This window comes from Platalea leucorodia (genome assembly GCF_965183815.1).
Source record: "Platalea leucorodia genome assembly, chromosome: 6".
Taxonomy (NCBI): domain Eukaryota; kingdom Metazoa; phylum Chordata; class Aves; order Pelecaniformes; family Threskiornithidae; genus Platalea; species Platalea leucorodia.
Genome location: NC_138828.1, coordinates 26,203,417 through 26,218,208, shown reverse-complemented (window position 1 = coordinate 26,218,208; position 14,792 = coordinate 26,203,417). Strand labels below are relative to the sequence as shown.

Sequence of the window (14,792 nt, the reverse complement as noted above, 5' to 3'; positions counted from 1 at the left end):
ATACTTTGACTCTTGAGAGCCTTAAAATACTGAGGCTGGCAGCAGAACTGCTCCATTTGCTTAGATTATAGTTCCTTGGGTTGTGCATTTTTTTGCTCTGTGTTTGTACAGTCCCCCCCTCTCGCATACCCTCCCTATATGACTCTGATTCCACACAGCTCTGTGATACAAACAAATAATCACACAGAGAAAACCATTGATTCTCTCTGATCTGAGTTACCACTTCAACAGACTTCTGCTGGTGTAAAACAGAGCTGGCTGAAAAATGGAACTGTATTTAATAGGTTTAAGATTACATTATACATCATTTTTCTGGAATAATTTCAAAGTTTTCAATGAAAAAAAGATTCTGCTCAATTTAGAAATGTAGAGACTAGTACTTATTTAAACCCGAGAACATCTTTGAAATCGGAAAATCTACACTTTCACTAATTGGTCTGTTCCCTTCTGGCTGGCAAGCAAAATTATCACGAAGTTAGACATTATGGAAAATGAACAAGAAGCCAAGAGATTCATGTTTGAAGCTTTGTGGTTATGTATGGCAAGTGTATGCAGTGGGGAAGTGCATGCTGTACTGAATACCGAGGTGTGCCTGTTCTCTCGGGGGGAAGGCAGTGTTCTGGTCAGCGTGGTTCTCTCCTCTCACTGACGCGGTGCACGCGTACCGAAGTTTTTCGGTCCTGTGGGTGTGAGTGGGTAGTGAATAGGGGAGAAGCAGTTTGCTCTGACTGTGGCTGGCAGAGGTCACTCAGTTGGTCCTGCAAATGTGGAACAATCCCACGAAGTCTGTGGGATGAGTGTGATATGAAGTGATTATGAGTATTGATGGGTTTAAAAAAGAGGCAGCCAAACTGCTGCAGACTCGTTTTCTCCACCTTCTCTATACTGAGGTCAGCTTTGGGCTTCCCATGGGGAACAACTTAAGATGTTTTCCCTAATTTGGGAACGGAAGAAGAGACTTCAATAATCGTTTATAACCTCTCAATGGGATGTAGAAGTACAGACAATTATAATAGAAGAAAAAAGACGGGATCTGAGGAAATTGAAGGAGTGGGAGGGCCGGGAGTCCCAGCAAACCAGTGGGCCAGTGTGAAGAAGATAAATGTAAGAAAACTCATACAATCATTACTTAGGAAGGAATTTGAGATCAAGGTAAGAGAGAGAGCTGAGGATCTGTAGGATGTATCAGTGGAGAATGTTACTGAATATATTTCTCAGTGAATACATATCAGAGCTTGCATATTTTGTGGCCAATTCAAACACAGTTAGTTGTGGGACAGGACCCTACAAACTAAATAACACTTTCAGGGAATTGTGGGTACCTGGAAAACTTAGCAGCAGTGCCAAATAAACAGAACATGTGATTCTGTGTAGATCTGTGGGTGGCTTAAGAATGACTACAACGAAGTGCCAAAGAGAGAGGAATCCCCAAATGGCTTTTCATTGCTAAACCTCTTGGATCAATAGATAATTTAATCACGGAAGATGATCTCCCGGAAAAAAAGAAGTCACTATTTCCTCTACAGCCCCTTTTCCAGCTACAATTATTTGTAATGCAAAGCACCTCCATTTTACAGCTAGCAGTTTGTACTTGGCAGAGGTTTCTGCTTGAACACACAGTAAGTGCTGCACTACCTTGGTACAGCTGGCCAAGTCTTGAGCTGATCCCAGTCAAATGCTGAACTTTCAAAACATTGTAACCTTTCACAAAGGCAAACTACACACACAAGATTACTCTTATTTTTCATTTAATTAAGTCTAATAGTTCTCAACCTCCAGGGTTATCAGGAGAGAACAGCTTGCATTTGCCTGATTTCTTGCCATGGTTTTATATTGTTTGTGCCTTTCCTTGGGCCACATATACTTTTGGCTCTTTGTTACTGCCCAGTGGCAGCATGAAGTCAACTGATAAGGGAAGAGGAGATCTCTGAAACTGCCCAGCTGGCTGATTGGGATTCCTCAGACACTGCTTCTAATAAGGCAAACAGTGTTGCAGTAATTTCTCTTGGTCTCGGCAGCAAATGCCACAAGCTCATGATGAACCATGCCAGCGTGTCAATTTTTCAGGCACCAAAGGGAGTTAGGGAGCTGCTAGGAAAATTAATTCTGAGGGGTGAATGTTTTGGTTGCTGTTGAGCACAGTACAGGCTGAAGAACCTATGCATAAGTGTTTATAGTAATACCCTTGAGTTTTTACCACTTCAAGCACAAAAAGAAGGTAGAGGGAATTCAGTAAGCATAAACAGAACAAGCTGTTTCTTTCAGTTATACAGAGGTTTATGCTTAAACTCTTCCTTCTACTTAAGGAACAAAGAGCTACTTGATGTATGGTGCTGATAAGTGCAGTCCCTTTCCTATTTGTATTCAGAGTAACTAGGGAGGTTGACAATTTGTCAATCTCTGCAAATTTGAGAAGTTTTAGCCCCTCTAGAATGCATAAAGCTGGCAAGATTATTTTGTATGGGGAATTTTTGCCCAACTCCATACCAGGAGGTAAGGAGAGCACAAACTGGTGAGTGAACCAGAGAGTGACCCAGTGTTTGGGAGGACCAGGTGCCCCTTTGTCAGTCTTTGTCCACCTTGTCTGGTGACCATGAGAAGTCACTGAATTTCTCTGTATCTCAGTTTCCAGACCTGCGGCAAGAAAATAACAGTATTTTCCTCTTTGTGAAGTCCTTTGAGGCTTCTAGATGAAAAGCACTGTGGAAGAACTAGTTGAGGTTATTAGTAAAAGCCAGGTGTTAAAAAGCACTACTTTATTTAGGTATCTACATAGCAGATGATAGATATACATTTTAAAATGATACACATTATATAGCAGATTTCAAAATGCTGTCAAAGCCCTGTAAAGATTTGGCAGCAAATCTGAACTCACGTTGGTGTTTGGTTACAAACAGAACTTGAGTGCTTCGCTGAATATGTATAGGTACAAACATATATAACATGCATATACGCGTATGTGTAAGAAGGGCATTTGGTAATTTGCAGTAATTTTCCTTTTTGAGTAAGAAACATGCAAAGGCTTGTGCTCTCAGGGAAGAATCTTGACCAGCGTATGAAGTGGTCTGATGCCAAACCAGTAGTTTCAGACAGATCAGTCTTAGGAGAAGAGGCAGGAGGAAGCTGGGATTTCACCTCCCTTTTCCCACAGAGGGAGCACAGGCCTGGCTTAGGGAGAAACAGCATCCATCACTGCTCCCTCCCCAGCTCCTGAAGCTGGCCTGAGTCAGCTGCAATTTGCCTATAAAATCCTACAGCAAATCCATCCCTATCTCTGATATTTGCAGTAAATATTGAGCTGCAGCCTGAAATACTCTTAGACACCATGTCACTGCAAAATCTGCCCAGACAAGGGAAGTTTCAGGTGCCCCTGCATGCGCTATTTAAGTTCTGTGGAATGGATTAGCCAGTTCCATGAGAACTGGAACAAAAATCATTGAATATTCAAGCAGAATTGTACTACCTGATGCAAAACTGCTGCTGCTCTGTGGATTTTTGCAAACATGAAAATACAAAAATTTTAAAAAGGTGAAGATTTAGAGGTGCTGCTAAAATTATGCCATTATCATCCCCAGGTAACTATACGGCCTTTAATGAGGTAGCAAACATGTGAAGTAGAAATTAGTCCAGAAATTAGTAATGTTTCTTAATGATCATATTAGCTGCAGAGTACTTAGGACTGGCATTGTAAAAGGAGTCTAAGGTAGGTAGATGCTAAGTTTAATGTGATTTGGGGACTTGGGGGGGGGGGCAACTGCCTGTTTCTCTTGGGTTTCTCAGAAATCCCAGCTGCTCTCTGTACGCTCGCACATTGTAATGGTCTGTCTGTCTGATATCAGTAGTTCCTCCTCTTTATGCAGTATGTACTCTCAGTCTGACCCTGGCTCAGACCTGCAGCTAGTGGCTTCGTCTCACATTTATCAGAGAAACTAAGCTCTGTCCATTAGATAATTTATACACTGCAGCTGCTTTTCCATCAAAGTTACCCAGGACACGCTTGAGCTATTTTGTATCTCTTGCTGTGCCGAGAGCTTCAGGCAATGACCCAAAGTCATTGTCCTGGCTGCAGGTATTATCCTCATACCACGCCCTCCGCTTCCCCTGCTTGGATCCAGACATCCCGTTGGCAGGGGAAGAGAAAACATCACGACCAGCACCGATGAACTGGGAAACTGTCCCTACATGGCATGGAAAGAGCTGTGGGAAAGGATCAGTGTGGAAAAGGCTGTATGGCCTTTCCTCAAATCTTCTCTGCAGCTTGTCATAAATGAGATAACGTGAGACTATGCCAAAAGGCAACATGATACAAGATAGGGTGTGTTGTGTGGTATTACAGAAAGGGCATGTCGTAAACATTACAGAGAGGAATTAGCTGATGCCCTCATGTGAAGATTGCTAATCTGTGGGCTGTTTGTTTATAAAGATTCTGTTGGAATTTTTTCAGACTCCCTCCACTCCACCCCCCTCTGTTTATAGCTGCCTTTTGTCCTTTTCTGCCTTTTCCCAACTAGTACACCCAGTACTATTATCTCACATCAAAAACCTTTCCATTCCATGTAGTAGACCTGTTGCGATGGTGTCAGGCTCTATGCCAGCTGCCCCTACCAGCCAGAAAATTCACCTCACATTCCCTCAAATAACTTTAAAGAGCTCCTTTCACCTCTGCTGCATTCATATCTCCCTAAATATACCCTCTGCCTCATAAGGTCTGGCATTATAATTCCTGACCTGGTTGTTACTCAGTTCAGCAAGGTGTTACCGGCACGATCATCTGAACAGAGATAAAAGAAGCAGGTACAATTTGTCTCATGCAAGATGAAATGCCTTGCTGGTTTGCGAATTAGCTATCCTGTATTGTTTTCCTATTTGTCTCATCATCTCTTGAATGATGGAGACTCCTACAAAAGCTCCCTTTTGACATATTTCAGATCTCCATTTTGTTGTTTATGTAGTAGATATTTCCAGTTTAGGTATTACTTAATCAGGCCCCTAAGGACCTGATAATTGAAACAGTTAAAGAAGCTTGAGTTTAGCACCCTGCACGGAGCTCATGCCTGGGAGAGGTTTGATTCAAGAACAGCACTTTCTCTGTGCCACTGAGAATAAGAGATTATATAGAGAGTATATAATACCAGACACTGTGGAGGAGAGAAGGAAGGTAAGAGAACTGGATGCTGTGCAAGATATGAAATAGTGTGTTCAGATGTGGAAAAAAGGGGCAATCTCCTGTTTTCTTTCTTCAAGGAGTTAATGATGGGCTCAACAGTTAAATTCTGTTGAGCTATGCACATTGTAATAGAGATGTAATGCTCCTCCAGGAAAAGATCTTTGTGTTATGGTGTGGAACACCATATTTGGCTGCACCAAATACATCAAAATAATCTAGGCAGGCCCAGAAGATGGTAAAGAAAAAGTAATTTTCTTCTAAATATTGGATGTTTACTACATTTCTGCAGGAGAAAAATGCTCTGTGATCACTTTTTTGGTTTTTACAAAATGTCATTTCTTTTGTCTAGAAACTACAAGATACAATGTTATTATTTTCAGGGTTTTGTTTAAAATTTGATTATTATTTTTGCAGGATATGTTAGCAGGAACTAGTATCTTAGTAATTTTGTAGGCTTTTTTGAGCATCTGTAAAAATGCTAAGTTGAACTGATCCTTAACACAACTAATAACTCCCCAAGCCCAGCAATTAGTCAATTATAGGATGAGCATGAAGATACTAGGTAGGCTTAATTGCATATATTCATTGAGAATCAATAGTAAAAGAATGGTGCTTGCCTTTGACTGCCAATGGTTAGAGCCGATTGTAATCTTGTGTTAAGACTACTTTCCCTTCCAGCTGCTTGAACTCATGGGATTTTTAGCAAAGTTTCTCTGCCTGCCTTTCTGGAACTCACTTTTCATTTCTGATGAATTTAAAATCAGTGGACCAGAGAAGGAGAGCAGAGGTTGCAGTACGGGAGATGCAACAGAGGGAAACAGACTGAAACTCACCCAAAATGTAAAAAAAAAACCAACAAAAAACACTACAGCAAATTGAACCTCACCCTCTAAACCAGAATGCTACTGATCTTAACTATGTTCCAGCAGTGTGGTGCAGTTATGACAAAGGCAAATACAGTCCTGCCTGCCAGACAATACCTACTCTGATTGCAAATCTCACAGCTGACCCTGGACCGCCTGCCTCCACATGGGCGATTAACGCTTTGTGTTGGATGTGACTGACACACAGATAAGATGGGACCTTGTCCCCGGCCTGTAAAGCACCCTGAGCATGCTGATGCTGCTCACCTCCACAAACCCCAACTCAAGAGCTGCTGGTGGTGCTCTCAGCTGCTTCTCTGAATTGCTCTGATGGGAGGCTCTGCATCCCCCCTCCTACATCAAAAACACCTCCTCACCCAGTCACAGGGATTCAGGTATCACGTCGCTGGTAGGTTTGGCTGTTAAATAAAGACTGGATTTTTTTACTAAATCCTGAAGCTTTCCTTCTCCTTTCAGCATCTGAAATCATCCCGGGGTAAGGGGGGAGCACCTGGTGCAGTGACAAGTAGCCACAACTGGGTGCTAAGTCCTGCCAAACTTTTCCTGGCAGCTTTGTAATATGCTCATGCCAAACAGATGATAAAAGCTGGCAGTTATGGGTGTATTTTGTGGTGCAACTCATGGCTGAGAGGAAAAGCTACACTGAAGAAAGCAGCTCATTCCAAGCTCTTACACTGACCCGCCCAGACCATTTTATCTTCACCTCTGTCTCCTATACCACCGTCATCTATATTTAGTGTATTAGGTTTTAACAGTGGAGGCCGTCTCTTTTAGTGTTTGCAGAGTACCTAACACAGTGGGCTCACAGTTAGGAATAGACCCATACAACTGCTATTAGGACAAAACTCTAATAAGTCCTTGGCTGTGGTGTGTTCCACAACAATGTGGGCTCTTAGACACTCCTTGATTAAATGTTTTCATACACACACACACACACACACACACCCCGACTCTTGGGATCATGCGGAGTCTAAATGGAGCACAGAAATCATGGTGTCACGTGGAACAAAAGAGAATTTGACATTTCCCTGGTAGAGAACACTTAAGTTTGTTACTTTTGGAGACAGTCCTGCTATGAAAGGCCAACATTTTAAAAAGTTTCCCCCTGTGACAGAGGAAAAAAAATGGTACTGGGGGTCCCAAATGAAGGAAACGTAATTGCAGAATATTTCTGCAGGAAAACCTTTCTGTTTCAAAGCTCTTCTGAAGAGCGATTAGAACAGCCCACTGGGGGTTGGACTTCCTCCCAAATCCTACTTCTGAGAAAGGCAGTCTAAATTCAGTGTTGCTTCCTTAAGCCACAGGTGTTTATCCATTACAATTCTATAGCAGTGCAAATAGCCACCTTAAAGCCAAACGGTCCATTAGTAATGAATCTTTATCCCTTAAGCAACACTATGCACTTGAGTTATGATTTGCCAGTTGCTGGTCCTTGTAAACATGTAGGACTACACCATTTCCATTTTATTCTGAGATTCATTCCAGTGGGGACAGATGATCAAATCCAGACCTCGCATAACTCCAACCACGTTTTACTTCTTCCAGCTGTTTGTAGCTTAAGAGTGTGCCCTGACAAAAGGCAATACAGGCTGTACCAAACCAAAGCCAGAATGTAAAACTGAGGGTGGCTCATAGCAGTGCTATAACTCTGCCTTCTCTCCCTGCCCCCATATCTCCTCTCAGCTCTCTGTGGCTAGCAGGGATGACAGTGGGGAGATTAAATTATTTCTTTCTGTTTTACAGGGTAACTTATTTGTCCTCTCTGCCCACCGCAGGCTGCTTCTGCTGATGCCTGCACAGGGAGGAGTCCCACTCGGTCACTGAACAAAGGCTCAAAGCGCCATACAACAGGCAGCCAGGTCCTGCTCTTCCACCCGCCACCAAATTTCAAGCAATGATCCCTCCCTTCCAGATGACTCTTGCTAGCAACCAGGATTCAAAGCTATGTCTGTTTCTGTCATGCTTAGTTGGCTTTTAACTGATGTATCGCTTAATTGCAAAAAACACTGGCAGAAAGCAAGCTGCCTTGAGCTTTTGGGCCTTGATTTTCAGTGTTATTTAGATTCCAAATAGGCATTTGATGGCACAGCCAAAAATATAAAAAGGAGATGACTGTGATTTTGACCACCTTCCATGAAGCCTTCCTGACTGGGTTAATGTTCTGCACAGAAACCTCTCTCTCATTTCCTAGATGGATTTTATTCCTTTGCTAAAGAGACAGTGGAAAAAAACCTACATGTCGTTTAAGTCCTCAAAATGAAGCCAAAATGACTTTTGAAGGATGAATAGGTGTTGCAGATAGGGGTATTCTTTTTCTCATGCCTTTATTGATACAATTTCCTACTCTGATACAGCTATTTTCTTTTTGATTTCTAGTTTTTTCTAACAGAATACACCGGGCCTCTTCTAATATATCTGCTCTTTTACATTCGTCTCTCAACTATTTATGATCAAGTGGAAAGTACGAAGAACTTCCGCCACCCAGTGGTTCAGTAAGTGACGCTTGCGTGAACTATTTTCCTGGAGGGCAGGGAGCCAGAGGGATGGAGACTGCATTTCCAGGGCTGAGGAGGTTACAGGGGATGTGAGGATGCATGCCTGGTCTCAGAGTCAGCGGGAGTTTCAGACCGTTCTTATCAATAGCGGTTTGGCATTGTAGCAGCACGCATAAGCCTGACCAAAAATGGGATCCCAGTTGCAATGGTCACTGCCCCTGGTCACAATGGGAGACGTAGTATTTTCCCCGAACAGTTTGCACTCTAGACACACAGCCAGAACAGAAGGTGAAATAATAAACACAGCGGGTAGTAACCCAAAGTCATGCTTGACAGAGAAGAGAGGACAAGACTTCAGGTGTCCCACTCCCAGTCTCTTTACAGTACATTCCCACTTATAAGATGAGTAGCATCAGCATCCAGCACAGAAGATGATAACTACTCCCACGCCAGCTCTCACCTAGGCACAACAAGGAGGAATTTTGAGAGGTCTGAATGTCATGAGTCAGGTGAAGGACAACTGAGAAACTCAAAAGAAGCATCACAGGAATTCAGAACTGGTGATGTGATTTTTGAAACTTACCTCTTCGAACTGTAATTGTTCCCCAGGGCCATATGCCACATATTTGAGTTCTGAAAGACTTTTAAGAAATAAAACACTTAGGTGACAAACAAAAATAAGAGCTCAGCCACTGTTATAGAACAGTGAAGACCACAGGTTGTATCTAGCTGTACAGAAACAAATCAGAGGAGCTCATATATAAGCATAAACCAGATAGCTTTGCTTTTCTCCATCACTGGAACAGTAATGCTAACAAGGAAAATTAAACAGCTTCAATATAATACCGGAGGAGCTGACCACAGGGAAACACAACCTGCTTAGTCTGCTAGAACTCAAGAGCATACCAGAAAGTAACAAAGAGAGGACAGCCAACCAAGATAGCTTTTTATGATCTTCGACAGCCCCTGCCATTCCCAAGCTTTTTGAAGGACTCTGGAAGAAACAAAGAAGACCTGATCGATAGGAGGGAGTAAGAACTGTTACAGACAAGAAAGTGGCAAGCAGCTACACACGATAACTGCCAGGGAGGCTCAAGGCACTGCCACCACCAACTGTACCCCTCCACAGGACGGTGGTTAATGCACCAGGCAGCCTGGGAACTTTCACACTTAAGGAACTTACTCCTCTTCACTGTGATTGTCCCCATCCTGGGGGATTAGCGCCTGGCAGAGGTGTGGAACATGATCAAGAAAAGCTTGTTGGCTGCATAAGTTGGAGCCCTGGAAGTGGGAGGGCACACAGGGAACTAGGAGCCTCAAGGAACTGTACAGCTTTCCCACAGCACTTTTTCCACAGTATGATTGTGGAATCAAGGAAGCTGGTATACAGCAGAGAAACACAGTGAGTAATAATGCCATTTACAGATGGAGGAACAGAGACTTGGAGAGACATTAAGGGAGTTAGTGGAGCTGGGAATGAGAACACAGAATGTTGAATTCAAATCCAGAGCTGCAAGATGCTTGCCTGCCTTCTCTTGCTCATACACTTCAAAGGAGAGAGTTTCTGGTAGCACAGAAGAGCCAGCAAAACCTTAACCTTCTTTTAAGTGGGCAAGGGATGTGCAGAATCCTTCCAGTGACTACTCCTTAATGGGTTCATCTGAGGTCCCCATCCTAAGCTAAATTAATTTTAAAATTCCCAGCGAAGCTGGAAGTTTGCTCCAGACTTTGGATAAGTAAGTCGTTAATTGTTTGAAATTTTCTTAGCTCAACTCTCTCTGGTTTAATTACTTTGAAATTGTTTAATCTTTGACTCTGGCTACTATACAAGATGCATAATAAAAGTATTTGAGATTTCACATGCTGAAAACCACTTTTCATTTATGTCTTATAATTGGTTTGCAGTGAGATGGACTCTGGTAGTACCGTAAATGTAACCAAGATAAAATGCCACCAGGAATCACTCTTGACATTTGTTTCTGAAACTCAATCTCTCTGAGCTGCAACTCATTCTCAGAAGCAAATCAGCAACGCCTGTTATTGTTTCATAATCTTCCTCAAAAGAGAATCAGTATAATAATTTCTACAGCAATTACCTCATTTCTTTGTAACAGGCAACAAAAAAGCCATCAGAATGGATTAACTTTGTAACAAAAATCTCATTTTGCGTCCACAAGGAAATGAAATACAGACTACCTCCATGCAGCTACTTGAGTTGGCAAAGGACAAGGAAACCATTCAGAAGATATTCAGAATGTTTTTAAATGTCAGACACATCCTACAGGAGCATTAAGGTGGCTTTAAAACGTGGGAGACATCTTTTGGAAAAGCATGGCAGACGCCTGCTTGTATACACAGCTGTCCTGTTTTAATGTCTTGTCAGGGCTATGTATCACATTCAGAGCTCAAGGAGCTCTTTTTAACTCAAGGCTAGTAAAAATAAGTTGCTTCCCTGCAAAATGGAAGCAACTTTGTATAACACTGAAAATGATTCCATTAATCTTTGGTTCCAGATGTTTCAATTAAGACAATATCTTAAATCCCACGATTTCTGTGTGGCTCTGCAGTTTTGGAATATTAGTCCTTATTCCTTTTGTGACATTAAACTGTGAAGTAATAAAAAGCAATCTTTCACTTACCTTAATTTCCTTTTTTTTTTTTTCTTCCAGCTTGGCCTGCTTCTGCCATTGTTTACACTACATCAGACATCTTCTGGAGACATTATTTGTTCACAAGTTTTCGGGAGGGCACACTCCTCTGAAAAATATGATAAAGGTGACAATATATTTATCATATTGTGTAAGAGAGAATATCCTCATATCAAAGCAGTCCTTGGAAGAAGATAGGAAAATAAAAAATAATTTATTTTCTAGCTCCAGGAATTATGATTAGTCAAAATACAAATATAGGAAGAATTTCAGGGCCAAGTGCCCAAGGACATGAACTGAAATCAATGTCCGTTTTAGCTCCTGCATGTCAATGTCCACTTTGACTCATCCACCCAAGGGGCTGATTGTCATGTCCAGGATATTTTTCAGACTGAATGCTATTTTATTATGAGATATGCTGCTGCAACATTTAGAAATGCTGACAGAAATCACACTCCACTTCCTCGGTGCAATATAAATAGAAAGAAAGAGACAGGCCTTGCATTAGAAAGCTAAAATCAAATTACAAGTAGAAAAAAAAATATATTCTTCTAGAGATGGAGGCCTCACGAAGGAATATACTGAGCTGGCCTAAAGACTTCTGTTTCCCAAAGCCTCCTGAATTTCAACTGTGTGTCACTGCTCATAGGCTTTCCCTTCTTTTATCTCACATACTCAGTCTTGGTCATTTTGTATCACCCTACCCCCCCATCCTATTCGGTGTGATGTAAAGACTCTCCCTTTAAAAGTTTTGCAATACATTTAAGATTTTAGTGAAGCAGATAAACGTATGGCCATGATAGGGGTCTCGACTCGATTCCAGTCAGAAAGGAGGTAATGAGATGCACAGCTAGAGATGTTCTTTTAAAGTACACAGCGTTTAAAAAAAAAAAAAAAAAAAAAAAAAAAGAGGAAGATAAGCTAAATGGCTTTGGAGCCAGAGTGCCATTTCCAAAGTGATTCATGCATGTGGGAGTTAAAGACCCACAGTTACTCTTGTCCCCTCATGTCTGTAGTACATGTACCACAGTGGCATTGCATAAAAAGATTGAAAAGAGAAAGCCTGACTCGCAGCCCGGCTTATGGGATGGAGCTGTAGCCAGTCCCAGCACACTGCTCTTCCCGAGAAGGTACTGAGCGTGGGACCCTTAACACGTAGAAAGGCTTTATCCAGTCTCCAGGGTGGTTTCAGTGGTTTGGCTGGTGGGTTTTGTTTTTTCCTTGTACAAAGGATGGGAGCAGTGAACCCTACACGGGGCAAGAACATGATCACGTTATCTCTGCTTGGGCTTTCCCAAGCCCACGGCTTCAGTCACCAAGCAAAGGCAGCCGGGATGCTGCTTTTTAACAAGAGGATGAAGTGGGGCTGAATCCATGGGAGGTGATGCAGTGTGTAGCTCAGGTATCTTTATAGGAACTGTGTGCCTTTTTTTTGCCAGGGTTAAACCAGGCCTATTCAGTTTTACTCTTTATTGTCTCAACTGGTTTAGCATTCTGTTCAGCTAGCTCTATCTTGCTTGGAAATGCTGAGCTTAAGGTATAGTAACAGCTCAGCTGTTTTAACCAGCCCTAGACTTTTAACAGTACCACTCAGAGAAATGTGCCCTTAGCAGTAGAATCAAATAAGGAGAAAACAAACACCAACTGCTATAACAGGCATAAACCACATTCAACACAATCCAAAAAATCTACACTGTGTGCCCTTTTATTTTTTTTTTTTTTAGTGGCTTCATAGCATCTTAAAAAGATCTATATTCTGTGACTCAAGAAGCCACTGCAAAGTCTTTCAATGGTCATCTGGGTTTTGCACTCACCAGAATTTATATTTATAAAGTTATGGTTTGTACTTGCCTATAGGCCTTTCTAACATAAAAAAGTATCTTTTGTCCATTCCAGGGTTGTGCCTTTTACTGGGGATTCACTTCCTGGATTGCATACTACATCAACCATCCACGATACACGCCACCATGTATGTATAAGTAGAAAAAAAACCCCTGACCTTGGTTTTCAGAAGTTTTTGGTATGCAACCTTCAGTCCTCCAAAATCAATAGGTGGCCCCCACATAAGACCATATGAATAATCTAGCCAGAGATTAGCCTTTACTCCCTGTCAGAAGGAAGATTGTTGTGCTGGTGGGACTCCTGCTGTGCCACTGAATGTATGTGCCTGTTTAGCAATGGTCAATCGCTGTCCAGTTTTATGAACTAGAAATATTGTCCAAGTGGAGAAAACACAAAGATCGATATATTTTGCTCATCTTCACAATATTTGTATTAAGAATGCAGGAGAGAAGTAGAGCTGGCTGCATTTTCTTGGAGGAGATACTTATTTGCTAAAGATACATCCTTTTCATGAAAATTAAGGTTTTTTTTGTTGTTGTTTTAGTGAGAAACCAGTAAAAGTCAATCAGATACTACTGATAAAAATGAAAAAAATCCTATGTTTTTTGCTTCCCGATTTCACTCATCATTTTGTTCCTTCTCATTATATTTTATTGTTGCACTACATTATATTTTATTGTTGCACTGCGTTTTCTTCATTATTTTTTTCTTCTTGTTTGCTCTTTGAACTTTTGCTTCTTTTGAGCATAATTGTCATAAGTTTTGTTTCCTGCTACTTTACTTTCCTTGCTACACCTTAGTCTTTTCGTCTGCATCTTGTACTTATTTATGAGCTTTGGGAACAAAGGGTTTGCTTTGCCATTTTTATTTACACTCTGTTAAATTACTAATTCTTTTTCAGTCAAAAATTTCTCCTACATGGCACTTACTTTCCTTTCAAAATAACACAAAAGTTCTGTTTCAAAATGATGTGATTCATTCAAAGACAGTAGAATTTGGTGTGTCTTTAACAGTAAAACAATGTTGAGACCTCCCTAGATACAGTTTTTACAGTCTGGGCTGTCAGATCAGTAGGTGTAGCTTCTTTATAGAGGAAACCCTTAGTTCAAGACACAGCTTTCCAACAGAGAAAGCACTCAGAAGTGCTTCTAATTGCTTGCCACTGCCTTAAAATGACAATTATAGGTACATGGGTCTAGTGCTGGAGATCACCAGCTCTCTGGCATAGTTAGCTGGATTGATGGTTTCTTTTGGATGCAGGATGCAGCCATCCAGAGATGGCTGGTCTGGGGACAGGTAAAGAAAGGCAAGCAGGTAGTTGCAGAATGCTATGCAGGAGAGGTAAATTAAACCAGGATGACAAAGGGCCCATGGAGAACATCTGCTTAGCAGCTACATATTCACATGGTGACATGTGCTGGTTGTTCTGAGGAGGAGTTTTAGCGCATGCCCTTGGCCCCACAGAGGAGTCGTGTGCCAGCCAGAGAAAAAGGGTTCTCAAAAGTAAAGGCTTGCTGAGACTTGGTCAGGGAAGTGAGGTACATGCACATGGTTTGTGTCCCTCGACCACGACCAAGGTTTACTTGAGAACTGTAAACCTTTGGAGATGAACATGATACAGCACTACAGTGGTCTGGGACAACAGCAAAAAGGAGAGGGCAGGCAAAAGGCAGGTAAAAATTGCAAAGGCTAAATGTATTTCTTGCATGGTGAGACTGTGAAGGAGATAGTGGCTAAAGCCTCGCTGCTAAAAAAA

General features: G+C 41.7%; 1 protein-coding gene across 1 annotated transcript in view; it reads left to right on the top strand.

Annotated features, from left to right (window-relative positions):
* The window catches only part of TECRL (trans-2,3-enoyl-CoA reductase like), a gene marked incomplete at both ends in the record, with an annotated part of 67,285 nt that overhangs the window by 44,660 nt on the left and 7,833 nt on the right, over window positions 1-14,792 (top strand). Inside the window, 3 exons of the mRNA XM_082315469.1 lie at window positions 8,428-8,543; window positions 11,216-11,321; window positions 13,091-13,163. Of these exons, the coding sequence (XP_082171595.1) occupies window positions 8,428-8,543; window positions 11,216-11,321; window positions 13,091-13,163 (295 nt within the window). The remainder of the gene's footprint in view (window positions 1-8,427; window positions 8,544-11,215; window positions 11,322-13,090; window positions 13,164-14,792) is intronic.